The sequence below is a fragment of the Hemicordylus capensis genome, chromosome 4, assembly GCF_027244095.1.
Source record: "Hemicordylus capensis ecotype Gifberg chromosome 4, rHemCap1.1.pri, whole genome shotgun sequence".
NCBI classification, from domain to species: Eukaryota; Metazoa; Chordata; class Lepidosauria; order Squamata; family Cordylidae; genus Hemicordylus; species Hemicordylus capensis.
Genome location: NC_069660.1, coordinates 82,707,405 through 82,730,288, shown reverse-complemented (window position 1 = coordinate 82,730,288; position 22,884 = coordinate 82,707,405). Strand labels below are relative to the sequence as shown.

Sequence of the window (22,884 nt, the reverse complement as noted above, 5' to 3'; positions counted from 1 at the left end):
CCAAAGCCTATTAGCCCACCTCCTTTGGGTATCCTGTGGCCACCGCTTGAAGGCAATATAGACAACAGTCCAACAGGGGGAGCTCAAATACAGCCATTGCTCTAGTACAGCAGAAGTGTAGATAAATAATGCACATGCTGGGGTGAGATTGTGCTTATTTAATTCCATTACTCCCTGGCTGTAAATTCTCTTTTGAGTTTCACTGTGCATTGAGAGCGAAAAATGCTCTCCATGTGTCTTGGCCCACCACTGCCTCCAGACCTGTCAAGAGAGACAATGAGTTGGCCACTCAGCTGCCTTATACCAAGACAGAGCTTTGGATCATGCCGTTCAGTACTGTTGACACTTACTGGCTCTCCAGGATTTGAGACAGGTACTTCTCAGCCTTACCTGGATATGCCAGGGATTGAATCTAGGACTTTCTGCATGCAAAGCAGTTCCATTGCTTCTTCCACTGCCCTTCCCTGTTGCGGTCTTCAAGATCCTTCTCTATGTAGAGCTGTCCTAGGAGGGTGTGAGGCTGGGGCAGGCAGCACTCCCCCTCAGCCACACACCTCTGCTGCGGCACCAATCCTCACACCCCACTGAGTATCCAGTTGCCCAGTGCTAAGGAGTTTGATCACCACTAGAGATGTGTGAATTGATTCAAGTTGAATTGATTCAAGCTCGGATTGGGTGATTCAAGTGATTCGAACTTGATTCAAATCGCTCCTAGAATAAAGGGCCTGATTTGAGTTTGAATCACCCTCGATTCAAGTTCAAAATAAATTGAGTTGTTTGGGTGGCGAACAAATTTTGGAGGGTTGTTTTTCCTTTGTTTACTAGTGTTTACTAGCACTGGTTTCCGGTTGGCTTGAGATCTCCTTGCTTCTTAGTTGGCTTGTTAAAATTCATATCAATTGTTGTCATGGACAACTGTGTCCCCATTGGGAGGGGGGAGGGAGCAGGGAGAAGGGAGGTCAAAGGAAGGAGTTCTAAAATGTATTTAAGGGGCTGCTTGGAGGAAGAGAGCCATTTGTGACTCAGGAGCAAGACTGCAGCAGCAGCACTGATAGCAGAGACTGGTGGTGGTGGTCTGAGTCTGCCTGACCCAGTGAGTGGAGAGAGAGAGACAGAGATTGCCTGCCTGCTGGGCTTGCTTGCTTCTTTCTCTCTTTCTCTCCCTCTCCCCTTTTTTCTCCTTTTTATTTGCAGTTGCTTTTATTTTCCCTTTTTTGTTTTAATTGTACCAGCCCCAGTGGCCTTAACTGGGTTCTTGAAACTTGATTTTATTTAGATTCCTTTATTCTTTCTTGTAACCAGCCCCCAGTGGCTTTAATAACTAGGGTGCTGTGCTACCAACCCTGGTACCTTTGCTGCTGCTGTGTTCCTGGTGGATTAGTTTTTTGTTTGTTTGGTAGGCTGGTGTGCACTGTCTGGTGCCCAGCCTGCCAGGCTCTGTCTGCCCTTCAGTCTTATCTTTTGATGGCGGAGGGCGGGTGGGCGGGGGGGGGGTGCCCACCTGTGGCACCCACCTCCCCTTCCCCCAGCTGTTGAGTCCTGTTGTCTGCTTAGCCCAGAGTGCCTCCAAGAGCAACAGCTGGCAGACTCCAGCTGAAGATGCCAGAACGGAAGCCTGTAGCTGAAGACACTGGAAGGTGAGAGCCTCCCTGCCTTGGTCAGGTTATTAGAACTTAAGAGTTCTTTAAATAGGGCCCAATTTGGGGAAGGGGGATTTGGTGGTTTGTGGCAGGACTGTAGGACAGACAGGGTGGGCTTGGGTAAGACAGGCCACAGTAATTCCCTGCCCTTTGCTCATTGTTGCTCGGCTCCCTCAAAAAAGCCCCCCCCCATAAAACCTGCTTCATTTGGGGGGATTTAATTTTTCTAGCTTCTGTGTATGCACAACAGTGATATAGATAGTACTGTGTGTGGCACACAGAGCATCCTGGGCCCATAAAAAGGCACTTCTCCCCCCGCAACAGAGTTAGTGCTTAATTTAAAAAAACACCAAAAAACCCTGAGATTTCTGGGAGGGTGAGAAGCAGAGCCAGGAGCAGAGTGGCAAGCAGAGGGAGGAGTAATGCTACGGGTTGTGGTTAGTGACAGCAAGCAGGACCCACTCCCCGAGTCATTCCCGTCCCCATTGAAGTGGTTGTGTGCAGGGTCCCCTTTTTGGAGGAGGCTGGTCCCACCACACAGCTGCCTGTGGCAGTTGATGAAGAAGTAGGGGGAAGGCCCTCCCCTGTCAGGTAATAATATCTTCTTCCTGTGGCAGTGGAGGAGGTGATGTCATTGATGGCTAGCCCAGCCAGATCACTTTCTCCATCCTCCCCAATCCTCATTGGTGGTGCTACCCCCCATCTGAGACCAAGGAGCAGGAAGTACTTCCACTTTCTGGACCTTTTCAGCCTCTGATGGAGGGCAGAGGTGGTGGCCCCCAGAATGAATTAGCAACCCCAGTACCATCACCACCAAAATGGTCCAGGGCTGATAGCAGCCTAGTGTGGGACCACTTTGTGCTCTGCCATGGTGACCCACACCTTGCTGCCTGCATCCACTGCGGGATACAGGTCAGCAAGGGAAAGGACCTGAAGCATCTTACGGCATTGGGGATGCTGTAGCACCTGTGACATCACAACCCAGGGGTCATAAGAACAGCCCTGCTGGATCAGGCCCAAGGCCCATCTAGTTCAGCATCCTGTTTCACACACTGTCCCACCAGATGCTGCTGGAAGCCTACAGGCAGGAGCTGAGGGCATGCCCTCTCCTGCTGAGTCCCTACTCCTGCTGGCAGCAATAGGCCTGGTATGTCTTTGGTTTGTGGCAAGGCACCTGCTCCTGCTCCCAAGCAGGGGAAGTTGCCCATGCAATGGGTGCAGTCAGTGAGCAAGTGTCTGGTTGCTCAGAGCCTTGTATCATCACCCAGGGCATTGGGGAGATGATCACTTCGGACACCCAGCCTTTCCAGATGGTGGGAAATGCCAGCTTCTGCTGGCTGCTACAGCTGCTTGCCCTCGACTACAACATCCCCTCATGCATCACCTTCATCAGACAGGTGGTACCCTCCCGGTACTGGGCATGCAGGGAGGCTGTGTTGGGGTTGCTGCATGCAGCAGCAGCCCCTGACACCAGTGTGCACTTCACTGCGGATCTGTCCAAGTGAGAGGCATGGTGCTTTCCTGTCCCTCTCAGTGCACTGGTGAGGGCAGAAGAGCAAGGAGACATCTGCTGCTGATGGCGTAGCCAACCCCTCCTATGCAGCAAAGCACAGGTGGGGCATGCTGCATATAGAATGCTGGACACTGACCACATGGCAGATGAGCTATTGGTGGCCATGGATTGCCAAATGTGGGGATGGCTGTTAGTGCATCCAAACCTCTGCAGGGGATTCACAGTAACTGAAAATGGTACCAACGTAACTAAAGTAGCCGAGCAGGATCAGTTTGTATCCATCCATTATATGGCACACACTCTGAACCTGGTTGTGTGGGATGTGTTTGGCCCTTCTGGGGCTGTGGCCAGGTGAGACATCTCCACTGCAGGAGCTGGGTGCCATCCTGCTGCTGCCACAGCTGACTTGTGGAGAGGTGCCACAAGATAGCAGCTTTCTTTCAATGGAGTGAAAAGGGTAGGCAGATGCTCAGGGAGAGGCAGCTTGAGCTCCACCTACATGAACACCTGACCCCCCAGGATGTTCTGATCCAGTGGAACTCCACCTTTCTCTTGCTCTGGCGCCTGCAGGAGTAAGAGAATGCCATCCATGCCCTGACGAGGAGGCGTGGCTTGGAAGTATGCAACTTATCCAACCAGGAATGGGCATCCTTTCTGAGGTTGGCTTGGCACTTGAGCTGTTCTTTGTTGCCACAAACAGCTTGTGTACTAAGAAAGCAATACTGAGGCAGGCTTTGACCCCTACCCTTCTCCTTGAAGGAGAAGATGATGGAAGAGCTCCAGACCACACTGACCACTGGGGAAGCAATAACCTTGACAGGTCAGCTGAGGACTGGAGTGATGGATTGGCTGAACATTCCCTGGGTGCATTGGCAGCCATGTTTCCTCCTGCCCAAATGACCCAAGGATGATGGGCAAAGCGGTCACCCCAACCAGCTGCCCAGGTGGAGGGACCTCCTGGTTGCAGAGATTAGGCAAGCAGAGGAGAGGCAGGTGCAGTGCAACCAGGAGAAGAGTGCTAAGGTACCCACTACTAGTGCGCAGTCCACCCCTAGCAGCAGCAGCATCACCATCACTTCCCAGTCCAGCAGCATGGTGTCCCTGCCAGGGTCAAGTGAGTCTTCTCCATGTGGAACTTCTCCATGTTTCACCTGGTGGTTCATGGAGGGGTTCCTTGGTGCCTTGCCAGAGGTATGGGAGGAACCCACTGAGGCCTGCAGCAGTGCTGAGCATTGTATGCTGCAGTACCTGTAGGAGCCTGCGGCAGGCTGGGAGATGGAACCGATCCAATTTTGGACATTGTGACACCAAGTCTGGCCAGACTTGGCAGTGTTGCCAGATGGTTCCTCTCGTGCCTGCCAACCAGTGTCCAGAGCGAGAGAGTGTTTTTCATGGCTGGGGGCATGGTGACACTCCATTGTGCAAACATGGATGCGGACACGATGGAGCGGCTGGTCTTTCTGAAGGCCAGTCTCCCCCTGCTAGACTATCCTGAGTTGGCCATGAAGTGTGAGTGACTCGTGGTCACCCCACCCACTGCAACACTACTGGTAGCCCGCCCCACCCTGGCTAACCCCAAACATGTCACAGCCTGGCCATCACTAATGCTGGCAGATGCAGTCATGCCACCTCCATGGCCAATGATATGATGTACTAGTGCCCTGTGTCAGGGGTCAGCTGGGACTCAGCACCAATATGAGACCATAGTGTTATCCAGATAGAGACAGACAGGCAAGGATGTACACTGGAGAAAATAAATAATATTATTATAAGAATATAAACTCTGTTTCTTTCAAACCATTGGTCCATCAGGCCATGACTGCTCTGTCCTCCTGTTTCTCTGTGGCAGGCAGGCAGGCATGCTTGATTTTGTGGGTTTCTCAGCACGTAGTAAGTATTATATGTTTGCTGTTAATTATCTAGTTTTGCTGGATCTCAGATTGACAAAAGGTATAACTTGGGTGCTTGCCTGCCATCCTTGAGTTGTGGTTTCAGTCTGTTTGAGAGATGGTGGTGTGGTGAGAAATTGATAGTTGCAGCTCATATCTATGTGTCTCTGTGTGTAATTTTTTTTTGGTAATTGCGGTGATGAGCTCCATGTCTGGCCTTGAGTCTAATTTGTGCTTCGCACTCACTGCTCTGCAATCGGCACTGCAAGGTGTACTCAAGTCAAAATGTGGCTGAAGAGATTGTTCTACTTGAGCTTATGCTTGCTGGCTGCTAAGGGTGCTGCTTGTGGCAGCTGTTGTAAGGAGTCATAATTGTGTGTGAGAGAGCAACTTGTGCCAATGATGTTACTTCAGTCCTGGCACTGTGGCTGGCAGTGGATTCTTTTTGGTCATTTCTAGACTGTGTTTGGCAAAATGTGGTGTTCTGTGTTGTGAGGGTCTGTGTGCTTCTGTTCTGCAGTGTTTTTTAAAAGCAGGGTTGCAAAATTTGTGCACTCTGCTTGTTTCGGCCAGAGGGAACAATGGGGAACTCAAAACACCCCATTGTTCCTCATGGGTTGTTGTTCCCCTTAGGGATACCAAAGTGGGTTGGTTGGTAGGGTGTGATGGGTGCTACCTACCAGCCAACCCACAAAAGAAATGATCAAGCGGGAGATTTTTAGAATTTTTTTAACCTTTCCCAAAAAACCCTATTGAATCCTTTGAGGGGTTTTGTGAAAGGTTATTATTATTATTTTTCAAATTGTCTGCTTGCCTGCAAGCAGAGAGGCAAACTTCCCGGTGCTGTGGGAGCTGGATACTAATTCAGAGGCCTGTGTATGCCCTGATTAGGTAACAGAGTGCACATGCACCTCTCATTTAGTATCCAGCTCATATGGCATTTGGAGATTTTGTTGCCTCTCTCTTTGCCCAGAGGAGGAGGGAGGCGATGGAACTCTTTAGCACTGTGCATGATGGATACTGAGCAGGGAGGGTGGGTGAAGAGTGGCGGCTGAGGGGGACTCTGGGGGTGGTCTGTTCCACCCGTGGGGCCTGGGGAAGCACGGGGCTGGTGGCAATCACCTCACCCACCCTGCCCAAAGGACAGGCCTGTCCCCTTGATGTGTGCATGTCACATGGAGCTTTCCCAGACAGGTTTTCTGTGAGGCTTTACTGCAAGTAAGTTTACTGTGAGTTCAAAGTTGCCCCCCAAAACTGACACAAAGTGGATTGTTTTTTACCCCGAATATAAATCGGGCTATACTCTGACACCCTAACCCAGTAATGCGTATAAAGGACACTTCCTCAATTTATCCTCCCCCTCTCCTCATATGAGAGTTTTATTTATGATTTAAACCCCTCACAGCTGAAGTGGGCCCTGCAGGGCTTGCTGCAAGCACAGGAAAACATTTATCCTGCTACTGTGACTCTAATAGCTGCAAGGGAACTTTTTCCAACAGAGCAATTTTTCAAATTAATCATCTGCCTAGTAAATGGTTCGGCATGGAGAGAAGGAGCTTGCCAGCAAGAACCGTGGCAATTCTTGGGCTCTTGATACCTCTATTCCGGCCTCAATCACTGCATAAACAGCACTCAGATGGCTACTGCACATGTTACATTTTCCAACACAGATATTAATAACTATCAGAAATTGTGTAAAATGTAATGTGAGAAAAGCCATGTAAGTATCTATATTGCTCCCAAGACATACATTGGGAAGCCACTGCATATACTGGCTTCCCTGATACATATATTGGAAGCAAAAACAGATGCTCATATGGCCATTCCCACAATGCATTTCACATTCTTCCCAGGATATGGCATTAATACCAATGTCAAAAATAGTAATTGTTAAGGGATCCTAATTGGAGGCAATGGAAAAAATGGAAGGGACAAAGCAGTGGGAGCTGTGGGTCAAGATAAAGGGGTGTTGGCAGATATTGGAGTGGGGAGCCAACTTGGTTACTGGGCTACTAGGATTTCATGGAGAGAAGCATAGTGACACAGGATAGAAATTCTTCCATTAGTTTGGCTAAGGAGCTGCAAAATAAGATATCATTTAAGAGAACAGACAAAGCCTGCTCACCTCATATTCCTGGGAGAACTTCAGCCCATCATTTGCCTTCAGCCGGTCGATGTTGTCAGCGAGGTCTGTCACTGGAATGGGAGGGTGGTCACGCATGCCTGCCAGACCAAACAAAATGGAAGGGGAAGTAGGAGGGGAAAACAATATTTCTCAGCTGAAGGGGGAGTTCTTCTTCTGCTTGTGCACAGTGCATCAGATGGCAATGTGTAACACTGGCAAGATGGATGGAGAATATGAGTGAGATAACATGACATGCGGTGCTCACGTGATGGCACAATGAACGTGTGCATGCTCAGACGGAACAGCCATCAGCAAGGTGGCTTCCACATTCAGAACCAGATTGAAAAGGGTGGAGAGGCTTGTGAAAATTCCCCTACCCTCAATCTGGGACAGGTTGGGAAGGGCACAAAACATCTGCAGAAGGAGGCCCTGACTTTAATTCACACCAAATGTGCATTGCAGTGTAGAAACAAGAATCCCGAACAGATGCCCCTTTTGCTCACTTGAGCTTTAGGGCTAGTCACTGTCTCTCTCAACAGCCTAGTCTCATACCTTTGGTGACTGAAGTAGCAAACAAGCCCTGGGCATTTCTAGTTACAGTTCAATTGGAAAAGCACAAAGAATTCCTATCTCTAATAGCTGTGTAATTAAATAACAGTGGTTACAAAAGGCTGTTTTTCCTAGTGATGGGGAGGGAGGACATAGTGGGCAATAAGACTTTGTGTACTAGTTTGCTTGAGTATGTGAACTCAACAACAGTACACAACCACAACCACATACTCATATTAGATCACTATCAAGCTGGATTTCCTACTCTGACGGAGTCCCACTGTGTTCCTCTGTAATGTTCAAAGCATTAACATAAAGTCAAATCTTTAACTGGTCCCTTCCTTTTCTTCCCTTCCATTGGAGACTGGAGCCAAAGTAAACCCTACAGGCCTGAGGGGCAATATATTCCCAACTCTTTCCTATGACCACTCAGTTTCATAAGTTCAGAGAATTAAAGTCATATTTGCAGGTGGCACACTTTATTTGAAACTCATTCTCTTTCTCAGAAGGAGAGAGAGAGAGAATGAAAAAGAAGAGCAACTATACTTGTATTTAAGGCATTCCAAGAGGGATTGTCAACGAACAGCTGCACAGTGGCTGAGGAGCATATCCAGGAAATGAGCAAGTTATTGGATAAGGTTGGATGGTGGGGGCATTTCTATTTCATTTGGGGGTTCAGGGAGGTTCGCTCTCCACACACACCAGATTCGCTCATCTCCTTAGTTACAACTACAGCCAGGCATTGTTTCCCAAAGGTTCACGTTTGTACACACAACCTGCCAAGAGAAGAGGTTTTTTGTAGCCCAGTTGTTCAGCCAAGATAGCAACTGTGTTGGCTGCTTGCTGAATGGCATTGCTGGGCAAAGTGCAAAGACCTAGTCTCCTCCTTTCCTCCCCTGCAAGCTGGAGCATCTTGTGTGAGCAGCACTGGAAACTGGACCATGGGGTACAGCCTGGCCCACTAGCAAGTGAAAGTGCTACCACAAGTCTGTGGTGAGTAAGGTTGACCTTCATGACACTGAACAAAAAAGATGAGGGGAGGGGAAGGCAAGAAAAAAGAGTGGAGAAGAAGCAAAAGGAGGAGCAGAGAAAACTAACTTGAGATATTCGGGCAACTGGGGCCACTGGCACCTGCAAGAATAGAAATCCATTAGCTGTTGCTGAGGGCAGAGTCAAGGGAGAAACAGAGGAGAAGCCCCCATGCAGCCCCCTCCCCCCCCCAGAAAGAACTGTAGCCTGACACTTGCTACACATATACAGCTGCCAGATAAAGCCAGCCCTCCCACCCCCAATACCAGATAATTTTAGCCACCAAAAGAGTAGTGGTCTTTGTTTCCAAGACAGAAACAAATGGGTTTTGCCTGCTGGCCTGAAAACACAGTTCCGATTTCCAGCCGTTGCTGCTTTCTCAAACCCATGCTTCCCTTGCTGCAGCAGAGCCTTGTGACCAAGGTTTAGTCATAATTCACCCAATCACTTAAGAGCAACGTCACCCTGCCTGCCTGACCTGCCACAACTCTGCAAAATGGCACAGGAGTACAAAGGAGCTGACAATTCATGCAAGAACCGGTGTCTGAAGTAGCAACTATTAAAGTGATAAGCTTAATATTTAATAACAGCAGCCTGATTAATTATGTACTGAGCAAGGCCCTTCCTGCCTCTACACTTGCCAGCAGGGATATCAGCTACCAGACTGTTCAAGGTTTAGTTGCTGCTGTCGGGCCTGCAGAAGGCTTCCGTCCATCTCAAAATGAAGGTGAAGCTAGGTGGAGGCAGCTCAGTGGACTCAGGCTGCAACAGTAGTAACAGAGCTTTCTTTTGCATACTGACTGCTTCCTGACACTGTCTATTTGAGAAGATAAAAGGGTGCAAAAGCCAGAAGCACCACTCAGCAACCCAGCTGTTTCTGCCCATGTTGGAGAATAGGCATACAGGCTAATGTATACACTTTGAAGCTGATTCACCTTCCGGCTGTGTGCTTGTCAAGCTGCCCTTTGGTGCAACACACCTTGTACCTGCACATGGCCCTATGCTATGCTTCCAGCTCACTCTTCACCCTGTGACTACTCTGGACCCCATTTGCAACTCCCCAACCCAATCATGTTGGATTGTGTAAATTATCTGATAAACAATGCCCTTCCCCTCACAGGATGGGATATGCTCCCATCCTGCTCTTCTACAAGCTGCGCTTATATTGCCTTGTCCACTGCTGCATTTACATGGGGATGTAAGGTGGAGGAGCAGAATCCTGCCCAGAGAGGTGAGAGAGCAGTGCTGAACATAGTCACAGAACAATTTCTTCTTTTCACCCTGATGATTCTGGAAACGCTCCCCCCACCCCACCGCAAAGTCTGTTGCTAGTATGGAGGAAAAGAAATGCAAGCCGCATCTTGCTAGGTTGAGTCTGGAAGCTGAGTATGCTGAGCTCCAACAATGAAGTTCCAATCCCACTTCAGATTAGACTGATACTGTATATGACACCTCTAGATAGCAGCCACTCTAGAAACACTCTCCGTTGAAGAGACACTGTTCCGCTGACATAACAAGCAGCATCTACCTTCCTTGTAACCTGCCGTAACAGCTGCATGTTGGGAAGCACTGCAAGAGCCAAGTCACACTAAATCATGAATCAGCCTACTGGGATGGCATCTGCCTACCTTGATGTTTGACAGCAGATCCATCAGCCTTTTGGATTTCCCTCTGATAGCTAATTTAGTTGATATATAGAACAGAACCTGGGCCAAAACCAAATGGTGTCTTTGGAACATAGTATAAATCCTGCCAAAACCCATCAGAGTCATTTCCTTGCCTGCTCTGCCTGCCAGTCTCTAGGGACACATGAATGGCCAGGCCTTGGAGCAAGCAGCAAGCCTAGCACCCCCATTCTGTTTGTGGCTACCATCAGTCATATATGTGGGCAGTGTACTCAACCATTGGCCACTGAGCAAGCCTGGTGGGGTATATGCACTCTGAGGTGGAGCAGCAAGAGTCTCCTGTCACAAACATCTGCCAACAAGAGAGGTGCACAGCTCAGTGGCAGGAGGAAGGGGGCAGAACCACCATACCCTACCTGGTGTTTGGTAATTGAGCCGTCTCATTTCCACCGGGTCAGAGGAATGGGCCAGCAAAGAATCCTTCAGGCCGATTGAATGTTCATCCTTTGCAGAGGGGGAGTTGGCCCTTTTCCTAATGAAAGAGAAGACATCATTTACATGATGAACCTAGACATGACCCAAATTGCTGAAAGCTTCAAGACAGCCTGTCAGTAATTTCAGTAACTAGGTACAGGCAGCGTAAGGGGTACAAGTAAACCGCCTTGGAAGAATGTAACCCCCAACAACTGCTTCCCACTGACTCACTTATTAGGGACTATTTCTTGTGGTGGAAGAATATACCTAAGATTTTTCCAGGTATTTAAACATTATTTAAAATGTGAACAGTTGTAATATAATAGGGTAAGGGCTCTTCAGGGTGAGTTTTATTGGTCCATTAATACTTGTCTTGAATGGCTGAAGGCCCCCCAGGCATGTGTTAATGGAACAATAAAATACACTGTTGTCTCTTCCTGCTATATTTATGCCTACAGCTCTGCCAGTCTAGGCTCTTATCCTGGTAGATTTCACTAGCTAAGCAGAGAGGAACCTGTCCTATAATTAAATGGGAGACCTTTACAGGAAGTTTTGGAATGGCAAGAAGAGTTATTGGTGATGTTCACTGGCTAGCATTAAACCAAATACTTCCACATGGTGCTGCTTCTTAGTGCTCATTTTAGTGCAGAGCAGCAGTGCATTATCTAGGGTGACTAGGATGAGAAGAGAACACTTTTAGTTCCTGATCAATAGAAGCTGCAATGTCTCCACTTGGTACAAAGGAGAACTGGCTGCCAGCAATTCAGCAGGGTGTGAAACTTAATTCAGGTAAGACGGAAATGCTCTGGGTTGGTAGAACTGATCATCTGAGTAATGAGGTAGATCTGGTCTTGGACAAAGTCACACTCCCTCTGAAAGACAAAATCCACAGCTTGAGGGTGCTTCTGGACCCAACACTGTCCTTTGAGGCGTGGTGGCGGCAGCATGCAGAAGTGCCTTTTATCAACTACGGCTGGTACACCAGCTGCGACCCTACTTGGAGAAGTCGGACCTGACCCCAGTTACTCATGTGTTGGTAACATCCAGATTAGACTACTGCAATGCATTCTACATGGGGCTGCCCTTGAAGACTGTTTGGAAGCTTCAGCTGGTTCAGAATGCTGCTGCAAGGATGCTCATAGGTGCAAGCCGCTTCAGGAGTATCATACTCATCCTGCGGCAGCTTCATTGGTTACTGGTCCGCTTCCGGGCTAGATTCAAGGTCTTTAAAGGTCTTGACCATTAAAGCTCTAAATGGCTTGGGGCTGGGGTACCTGTTGGACCACTTTCACCCATATAAACCTGCCAGGGCCCTCCTCTCATCATCTCAGGCCCTGCTCCTGGCCCTGCCACTAACAGAGATCTGGTTGGTGGGGACTAGAAACAGGGCCTTTTCGGTTGTGGCCCCTGGGCTTTGGAATGCCCTCCCTGAAGAGCTTCACCATGATTCCTCCCACAGTGTTTTAAGAGGCTTCTTAATGCCCTATCTTTGGTTGTATTTGGTAGGTTCTTTAGTTTTTATAACTTAATTTTTAGCTTTTTAAATAACCTTTAATTTGAAACTTAATACTGCTTGTGGTTTTTAGCCTGACTTTTAACTTGTTTACTTAATTTGGTTAATTTTATTACTTTTATTTTACATTCTATCTATTTTATTGTTGTGAGCCACTCCAAGCAGTAGTGTACCGGAGGGGTTGGGTATAAATATTTTAAATAAAATAAATTAAATAAGTGTGTGTATGTGTGTGTGTGTGTGTGTGTGTGTTTGGGTGGGAGGAGTATTTACATCCCTGCTACAACTCTGTTGCTTTTTCAGACAGATAAAAACCTTAAAGCACTAAAAACTAACTTGGAGTCATTATTAAACAGTATCCTGAAAAGATGTTAATTTGCCTAATGGCACAAATTCTTTTACAGAAGGGGGGAACTGCCACAGAGCACATGAGCAAGGCAACTAACAGCAGTTTGCAGCCCCTGATGGTGTTAACAGGCAGCAATGTTCTGGCCAGATGCACTGCAGATAATGTGGCTCTGATGACTCAAGAGGGCTCTATGCAAAAGACCTGTTCAACAAATGTGCAGTTATGCATGCATTCTAGGGTGGAGAGTAATTTACAGAGGACCTAGCTTAGTACAACATCTGAAATAAAAATTCACCACTCAAAAGGGACCAAAGAATAAGAGGGTAGAAACATTGTTTTGGCCCCTACCTTGCTGCAAAGCCAATGCCATTCTATTGTAATTGCATTACTTTCAGTTCTGTCAATGATAGCCAGACATAAAAGTCAGCAACCAGTGGGAGACCTTTAGACACAACATGAAAAGGGCTACGTTGAAAATCCAATAGCTCAGACCATAGCGCTATTGAAATGGCTTAGGAAGCATGTTGATTTTGTCAAGGAACTCAAGTCAGCTTGTGGCAATGTTGTACCCTGGGGCAATCTGGGGTAAATAGCATTACAAGCTCCAGGAGACGAAATGTTCTCAAAGTGACTAGCATTCACTTGGACTTGGTCATACCTTAATCTCAGAGTTCTCTATTTAAATCTAAGCATACCTCTCCTGTATTTTACCAAAGAAAACCACATGGCTCTGTGGTTACCAGGAGTCGATAATGACTCGACGGGACAACTTTACCTTTACTTTATATATACAGAAAGTTGTACAAGTTCAGCATATCACAATGACTAGATAAAGCAGAGCAATGCACAAAAGCCAAATTGGTCTAGGCAGCAAGACCCATATTTACTGCTCCCAACAAAATGAACAACGGATTTGAACAGACAACATTAAGAGAGAAAGAGGATGTCTACCTTTCTTGTTTGCTAGATCCAAGGACAGCAGAGACAGAAGAAAAGAGGAGAGCGGAGTTACACAAAAGAACTTATTGTGCATGCAACAACCCAAAGTTTCCCCTCCCGGCACCATCTACGTTTAGCTGGAGAAAACTATGGCAACTAGTTGACTATGGGAAACACCTATATTGGGCAGCAGCGATATAGGAAGATGCTGAAAGGCATCATCTCATACTGCACGGGAGATGGCAATGGTAAACCCCTCCTGTATTCTACCAAAGACAACCACAAGGCTCTGTGGTCACCAGGAGTTGATACAGATACAACGGCACAACTTTTTTTAACTTTAGTTCAAAGCTGGAGAGAGTTTACTGTCTCTGTGGACCTAATGAGCAGCTCAGCCATGGTTGAACACCACTGGCAGTTCCCACTGGTCATCTGTGATGATGCACGCATGACCATGTTGGGGCCAAATCCCTGGAGCAAAGGTACTTGTTGTGGCATGGAGAGGTCATTGGAGCCAACAAGTCTGGCCACCAGGGGAAAAACACCAGGCTGGAATCCTGTCATTTAAATAAAGTGAGGCAGGTTCCTATTCCCTGGTCAAAGCGTCTGGCATAATCCAACCCACAGGAACCCAAGTAATCTACCTTGCACTACTAAGCAGAAATAGAACATCACCTGAGGCAACATACAAAGCTCAAAGTTCATACAACATTAAGAGGTCTTGGCTCAAAAGGAGATTATACCATTGGGCAGATCCTTTATTGTATGTTGTGGAGGTGAGGATGCCCTCAGGGCAAACATTGTCAGTTTAGTCACACACGAGTAAGATGTGTGTCAGTACCTTGGGCCAGTACCTTACTGTATCATGGATATCACCCTATTTGTATGAGCCCAGGCTGATGCTCACCTTTTGAAGAGTAAGATAGCAATGACAATGATGATGATTAAGATGACAGCCAGGACAGGCCCCATCACCCATAGCATTTCTGGTTCATCCTGTTGCTTAGCTGACACCTCCATCACAATCTCATCTGAGTAGGGACTGGCTGCATACTTCTTCTAGTGAGCGGGAGAGGAGAGAAGACAAATGTTAAGGCCAGCAAAGGGCACTCCTCAGGACCCTTGCATCACCCTCAGCTTTCCCTCTGCCCTAAAGCCCCAAACTGTTCACTGCAGTCCTTCTCAAGAGTAAGCACAGAATTAACGGATGCTATGAAAACCGGCTTCCTCCCCTTGGTAATAGACCATCTGAACTGCAGCAGCCAGAAAGTGGTCTCCCTGAGTGTCAGAATGGAATGGTCCTGCTGAGAGCAAGTTGCCAGTCTCAAATGCACAAAGAGCCAAATTACAGGCTTTTGAGTTGCAGCCAATTGAGCATTGGGGCTGGCGGGTAGTGACTAAGTGGTTTATAATACCTATTATACCGATATAAACACATCGCTCCAGGGGGTGATATGCCAGGGAACACCCGCCAGGCAAAGCGTTGCACATTAAACAGCAGACGAACTCATGGCTGTCCCTTGAGCTACAGCCTAACCCCAGAAAAGAGCTGGACTCTCATGGGGCTCCTCACACACAGAGCCTTCTGTTTCAAGCAAAGGACTGGCAATCCACACAGCAAGAACCGTCCTTGCCTGGCACCTTATATGAAAAACCGGCTGACATTGCTTATGTCAAAGGAGAAATGCTTGTGTTATTCCCATCTCAGCTTTGCCTGGTGGGTCAGGAGAGATATGCTCAGATAGCAACAGGCTCCCCATTTTCATAGAGGGTATCTATTGTCCTGCCCAAGGGAGCAGAGCACCTTGACCTCACTTGTAACCATTGCATAGGCTCAGGCTGCTCTAAAGTCCACCAATTTGGAGGGCCGAGCCTTGAAACAGCTTCTCTGGTTTCAAATTTTCTCTTGGGAGACAAAGAAAATACAGACATTCCAATGCTGCCTGTGCATTTCAGTCTCCCCTTGTGGGTGCCCTTGACCCAGCAGAAAGGACATACAGGCATTAATCTTAGCCGGGATTTGCACGTGGAACGTGGTTCAGTATCAGTCCTGGAACATGTGAAATAATAATAAAATAAGAACGTAGAGCACATTTCTTATCCCACTGAGAAGTGGAAACAAATTACACAAATCTAAGATTGGGGGGGAGGGGTCCTAAAGAGGCTTAAACCCTGGTACACCTCATTTTAGAAATGAAACACTGAGGATGTTCACATGAGCAGCCCTACCCGGCTTGGGCAGCCCTACCTAGATAGGGCTGCTCATGTGAAGCTCAATGGTGTGAGCACATCCTTTTACCCAAGTACGGGGTCATGTGAATGCCTGGGCTGCACACAGCCCAAGCAGACACAGAGCCGGGCATGTAGAGGACCTGTCAGACTCCCAGGGGCTGTGGTGGGCTCCTAGCCCTTCATGAATTCCAGGAGGACTGGCTAAGCACCAAAAAAAAGGTCAGCCTCAGGAACAGCCAGGGGAGGAGGTTAGTTTGTCACCTGAGTCCTCCTCCTCCTCCTCCTCCTTCTCCTGGCTTGATGCATTCAGCCACTTCCCTCTGCTGGCTCCCATACTCAGAAGCAGCTCTTCATCAGCAGCAGCTGCCTTGTCTTTAAACACCCCAGTGCAGAGCTGACAGGGCTTCAAGCCTACTTCCAGCCCTGCCCCCTTCCTGACCTTGCTCCCTGCCACGCCCAGCCTAGCTGTCTCCCTGGAGCTGTTTCCTGCAGCTCTCCCTGCCTTGCCCTCTCAGCCCCACTGAGTTCTGACCATTCCTACTGCCCCCTGAAGGGAACTTCTCCAGACTACACAGGGCCACCCAAGCAACCAGGTAACATGGCAGCCCAACAGCACCCAACTAGGGATGTGCAAAAAATTTCGGGCACAGAACAATCTGTGCCCGAAACGAACAATTTCGGGTGATTCGGGGCCGAACCGAATCACCCCCGATGTCCCCCGATATTTTTCGGGCACGAGCCGAATCACCCGAATTTCGGACCCGAAAAATTCGGGTGATTCGGTTCATGGTTGATTTTTGGCGATTTTTTGAAGTTTTAGTGACTTTGGGGCAGTTCGGGGGCATAGCATGGGATCTGGGCAAAAGGAGTGGGGTGGGGTGGTAGTGCCTAATGGGTGCAGGCTACCACCCCAATTTCAGGGGGATTGGGCAAAGGGCTGATTTTTGGTAAATTTCTGAAATTTTCATGTCTTTGGGGCAGATTGGGGCAGAAAGTGGGGTCTGAGGCAGAATAGTGGGGTGGGATGGTAGTGCCTAATGGGTGGAGGCTACCACCCCAATTTCAGGGGGTTTGGACAAAGGGGTGATTTTTTGAGAATTTTTGAAGTTTTAGTGACTTTGGGGCAGTTTGGGGGCAGAAAGTGGATCTGCCCCAAAAGAGTGGGGTGGGGTGGTAGTGCCTAATGGGTGGAGGCTACCACCCCAATTTCAGGGGGATTGGGCAGAGGGCTGATTTTTTGGGAATATTTGAAGTTTGGGTGTCTTTGGAGCAGATTGGGGGCAGAAAGTGGATCTGCCCCAAAGGAATGGGGTGGGCTGGTAGATAGTGCCTAATGGGTGGAGGCTACCACCCATCCCCAAGGTGTGAATTCTCATTCTATCATAGCAAATGAGATTTTTTTTCAATTAGACAACTCTCATGACCCCACTTTCACTTTTTCACACTCTCTATTACTATGAATAATATGAGGAAGTAATCAGTTTAGCACACTTCACCTTATGAAGACAAACCTCATAAAAATAAATTCACCAAAATTCACCCCTCTGCCCAATCACTCTTAAATTGGGGATGGGTGGTAGCCTCCACCCATTAGGCACTATCTACCAGCCCACCCCACTCCTTTGGGGCAGATCCACTTTCTGCCCCCAATCTGCCCCAAAGACACCCAAACTTCAAATATTCCCAAAAAATCAGCCCTCTGCCCAATCCCCCTGAAATTGGGGTGGTAGCCTCCACCCATTAGGCACTACCATCCCACCCCACTATTCTGCCTCAGACCCCACTTTCTGCCCCAATCTGCCCCAAAGACATGAAAATTTCAGAAATTTACCAAAAACCAGCCCTTTGCCCAATCCCCCTGAAATTGGGGTGGTAGCCTGCACCCATTAGGCACTACCACCCCACCCCACTCCTTTTGCCCAGATCCCATGCTATGCCCCCGAACTGCCCCAAAGTCACTAAAACTTCAAAAATTCGCCAAAAATCAGGACTTTGCCCAATCCCCCTGAAATTGGGGTGGTAGACTCTACCCATTGGGCACTACCACCCCACCCCAAAATTTTGCCCCTGGGCCCCTTTTTACCCCCCTGAATCTATTCGGATTCGGATTAAATCCGAATCCTAAACGAATCAAGGGTGATTCAGGTGACCCAGATTCGGGCACAATACAGAACAGGGGTGATTCGGTTCGGGTCCGAGCCGAATCACCCGAAAACCCGAATTGCACACCCCTACACCCAACTCATGGGGGAATCCCTCAGTGGGGGAATCCCTCAATATCCCTTAACTGTGGGATAACTGGAGGCCGGGACGTATTTTCCCAGCCTCCAGAACACTGCGTGGCTCATGGCAGCACTGGTTGTGTGGGGGTGTGAGTGAGGCAGCCAGAAGTGCCACAGGATTGTCAGGGCGGGGGTGTGTGTGCTCTCCAGCCTTCCCACCCCAGCAAAAGGGTGAACAATCTTACTGGGTGTGTGGGCAAAGTGTGTGGCTCTGCAATAGGACTTTCAGCAACACCCAGTTGCTGTATTGTAGTCCTATCCATACTCAGGCTTGTTGCTGCACATCAGAAAGGCAGTGAGTGGGGGAAGCTGGAAAGTGAGGAAAAGATGACTGAATTGAGCTCCAAGTTGACACTTGGTACAAGAGGTAGAAGATGCCCATGGGGAACTCTGTGAGGGCAATGGGACTTAATGTCAGGGCAAGGGAAGAAGGTTTTTAGACAGCAATTTATTCTAACACGAGCACAAGTTTCTACAAGAGAGGTTTTGCAGGAATCATTAAAGGATGATGCACTATTTATTAGCGCCATCTGCTGGCCACTTGCTGACAATTCATGAAAAATCCACCATCTCTTTTTAAGCACTGAAAAGGGGATGGGTTTTCAGGGAATTATCAAAGACCCTTGGCATCATCTGGATTCCAGGGAACATCTCTCATAGAAATGTGTGCTCACATTAGAATAAAATGCTGTCTGGAAACACCCATAGCTGCACCACCAAATAAAAACAGCTGCTTGGAGGATTTGTTCTGTTAGCTATGGGCAGGTACACATTCACTGTTATGTACATACAGTACTCAGCCTTGTGGTGCAAGGGCAGCTTCCCCACCCGGCTGATCTGAGACCTCTGCTCCCCTGGCCGCTGGCTACATGTCTGCTGTGTATGCCATAAGAGCGCTCGGGCTGGATGAGTAATGAAGTGTTTGACCAGCTCTAATGAGCCATTACAAGTAAATGAGGCAGAAAGCGAGAGCCCCAGCACGAGGCAGAGCAGAAGGGCCTCAGTATCTTCATTATGGCTGGACATTACTTACACATTTGCTGCACTGTTACTCTCCCTTTCCCCTCCCCTCACCTGGAGAGCTGTCTAGCTGCTGTTTGGGAGATGAGGAAAGAAAGGGACAAAGGGTGGGAAACAGAGTCTCCTTTCTCCCTCGACCCTGCCCGACCCCTATATGCACATGAACTTGGCAAGAGAAGGAGCTTCTCCAAATTCTTTTATGAACCTCACTCTGCCGGTTTAGCTTCATCCATCAAACCTCCAAAGCCCTAATGACACCTCTGGAATGGCCCTCTCAGGCAATACAAAGCCCACTCCCCTCTGATGGTTCTTACTGTATCACCATCCTCCAACGAAGCCAGCACAAAACAACGGTAGCTCAGGTCTTCTGAAAGGGGTTTATTGTAGAAGCCTTTATAGGTGTTCTTGTCCCCCAAGATGAAGGTCTCTGGCAAATCATCCACTTGGGCAGCAATGTAGGGCTTGAGTTGTTCTGCCTGCCGGCGCAGGCGCTTGTCAGGACCCCCTTGGTTAATGGCCTCAAGTAGCTGGGTAGCAACAGAAAGCTTGTGTGAGAAAGAGCTGTGACACATACCCCAAAGGGCCCAGGTGACACTCCATTTCCATGAATGTATCTTGCAATCATGTGAAAAAGCTCAGGATGGCCCATTTTTCTTCAGAACTCCATAAACTCATAGCTTTCTCTCTTGTCGGCGTAGCTATTAGGCCTGGGGGAATACCCCCTGGGATTTTTGGATTGGCCCTGCTCTAGCAAAGAAGAGGAAGGAGCAAAGTGTCATGAACCCCGAGTCTCACCTGAAGCAGTCGCAGGATGGAGGGGTCATGACCCCTGGACACCAGGGGCTCTCAAAATGAAGTGGTTGTGACCCCTGAGCTGACTCTGATCCACAGGATGAGGCAAGATTTGAGGGCCCCCCACCCCCACCCATGGAAATGCCAGCACCTGTCGACCCCCTCGACACACCCTTGCCTGTACCCAAAGCACACCAGTCCCCACCAGCAGCCACACAGCTATGCCGCTGCCAGTGCTTAAAAAATAAGGCACAGTCCCTTTAAGACATTCCAGGCTCGGGTGAGCCTGTAGTGCTGGCTCTGTTTGCCTCCACCATTTGCTAAAACAACTTTGTTGTGTGCGTGTGCTACCTTGATTCTGCTCCTGCTCCCTGTTCTTGGTGTTCCCCTGGCTTCTGACCACTGTCCCCTCTAAGGTGTGCACACATGCGTGCGCTCACAAGTTTTTGGATGTCCGCTCAGTTCTATTTAGATCCCGCTCAGGTTGAATCAGGAAGGCCCCATTCTGAATGCAGGTGTGCACACACTGCCTTGGTACTACTGCCCAGAACAAAACTCATTCCGCACAGAGATGGAAAAAAATTAGAGGGACCATTGCTTCTGACTCTTTACTTGTTTTGCTATTTCAATCCTGCCTCCTCCTAAAGGACTGATCTTTGGCTTCTAACACTTTGCCAGTTTTGATTCTATTTTGCCTGCCCCTCCTGGAATGATCTCTGGTTCCTGATCTCCTGCTTGTTTGACTTTGCCTTGCCTGCTCCCACAGTGTGCTTTCTGGCCACACCTGATGCACCTAGGCACAACACAAAGCAGTATGCTCAGATTCTACCACTTTTTAATGGTATGTTATCATAAGCTGCTTTGGGCACAAGTTCATGCAAAATGGTATATTTTAAAAATAAAGTTTCTAGTCCTCAGTGTTAGCAGAAAAATTATTTTAAAGCTTTTGGAAGAGAGCGCAGCAGCAGACATAGAGGCTATTCCCACGATCACTGGAAAGCGGGCTAAGGGAGCTTAGCCCACTTTCCAGTGATTGTTGGAACCACCGGGGTCACAGGCAAGCCCGGTGCTTCCAAGGCGGCTAGCCTGCCTAAATCCCCCTCTGCTTAAACGAGGTTAACAGAGCGAGCGCTCCGTTGACTTTGGTTTTTTGCTTGTGTGCCGCTGCAGCGCATGGTGACACAAGAGTAGACCCCCAACTGGGAGGCTACAAGCAGCCTCCCGGTCTTGGGGGTCTCCCCAAAATGCACTGTGCACTTACGTGGGGCATCCTGGGACTTCTGCGGGCCCCGATCCCCGCAGCCCCCACCGGCTCTGTGACGATTCGGCCGCCCAGGGCTACATGTTTGATTGTCTGCGGGGAGAGCGGGCTAAACCCGCTCTCCCCTAGACACTTCACACCACTCGTGTGAAGCACCTCATAATTTTATAGGCCTTCCAGTCAGCACAAACAACACAACAATGGGCAAGACACACAATCCACATCTTTGTAGCTTTGGATTCCCAGGAATTTGAACTTTTAGAGAGAAGGAAGTCTTCACAGGCTTTGAGATCGATCCCCACTGCTGCTATACACACATTGTAGTCTACATTAATATGGTCCACAGAAAGGATACTGGCAAGTCCTTTCCCTCTCTCCCCCCACACATCCTGCTGAGTTGCTGCAAGGTTTTTTTTAAATCACACATGGTGCTAACAGATTTCATGGGATGTACAGGGGGGGAAAATGACAAATTTCATAGTCAGCCACAAATTCATGAAAAAGGATATAAACATACCAAAATTCAATTACACTCCTCAGAAAGGCTCTCAGATGTTTAAAGATGTTTTTCTAATGAATAAAAATGAATGCTGGGCTCTGAACAGAAATTCTAATTTAAAATGAAGGAGGAGGCATGAAATACGTTTCCACACAAAAATATATAAGGACAGAAAATGAGCATCAGAGCAACTGTGGTGACAGGAAGATGGAGGCTGCACAGAGCCGCACAGTCAGCATGAGCTCCTTGCTCTTCACTCCCTGAGGCAGGGAGCCACCCTGCCCCTTTCAGTGGTTTTGCCCTCTGGGCAGGAGTCAGCACTGATGCAACGCCACCCCCTTGCTGCTTTCACCAGCTCAGATGCCACCTGCCCTTCTTAATATTGGCTTCAAATATTGGGGCTTATGCCATCTAATGGCACAACGAGAAAGTAACTTGCGTAGGGAGCAAGAGGTTGCCAGTTTGAATTCCCACTGGTATGTTTCTCAGGCTATGGGAAACACCTATATTGGGCAACAGCGATATATTCTATTTATTTCTTTGTTTATTCGATTTCTATACCGCCCTTCCAAAAATGACTCAGGGTGGTTTACACAGAGAAATAATACATAAATAAGATGGATCCCTCTCCCCAAAGGGCTCACAATATAAACACAAGATAGACACTAGCAATAGTCACTGGAAGTACTGTGCTAGGGGTGGATAGGGCCAGTTACTCTCCCCCTGCTAAATAAAGAGAATCACCACATTAAAAAGGTGCCTCTTTGCCAAGTTAGCAGAGGTTAGGATATAGGAAGATGCTGAAAGGCATCATCTCATACTGCACGGGAGATGGCAATGGTAAATCTCTCCTGTATTCTACCAATAAAAACCACATGGCTCTGTGGTTGCCAACTTTACTTTACTTTATTGGGGCTTGCCAACACTTCTGGCTGCTTGCATAGCACGAGGCAGCATGGAGCATGCCTGCAGCAGCACTGACTGGCCTCTCCTCTAAGCTGCTGCACCAGTTTCAGCACCCTCTCCCGCTGAAGAGAGAGAGCCAATTTCCTCCAGCGCCAAATTTATCCGGGGACAAGTGTGGAGCTGGAGGAAAGAGTCACTGGGAGAAAAGAGGACTCCCTCCTCCTGGGGGAGAGAGCTGAAATTGGCA

At 48.3% G+C, this 22,884-nt stretch overlaps 1 protein-coding gene across 25 annotated transcripts in view; it reads right to left on the bottom strand.

Annotated features, from left to right (window-relative positions):
• Positions 1 to 22,884, bottom strand: part of PTPRF (protein tyrosine phosphatase receptor type F) — a 759,513-nt gene that overhangs the window by 34,395 nt on the left and 702,234 nt on the right. For 19 of the 25 annotated variants that reach the window (XR_008305992.1, XM_053244735.1, XM_053244734.1 and 16 more), the window contains 5 exons: positions 19,494 to 19,706; positions 14,553 to 14,704; positions 10,787 to 10,902; positions 8,815 to 8,847; positions 7,168 to 7,265 (listed from right to left, as the gene is read on the bottom strand). Coding sequence is in view for 24 of the 25 variants with exons in the window: in XM_053244735.1 (XP_053100710.1) it covers positions 7,168 to 7,265; positions 8,815 to 8,847; positions 10,787 to 10,902; positions 14,553 to 14,704; positions 19,494 to 19,706 (612 nt within the window). In the remaining variant the exon portion in view is untranslated. The remainder of the gene's footprint in view (positions 1 to 7,167; positions 7,266 to 8,814; positions 8,848 to 10,786; positions 10,903 to 14,552; positions 14,705 to 19,493; positions 19,707 to 22,884) is intronic. The other 6 variants (XM_053244738.1, XM_053244739.1, XM_053244753.1 and 3 more) reach the window with 1 other exon arrangement.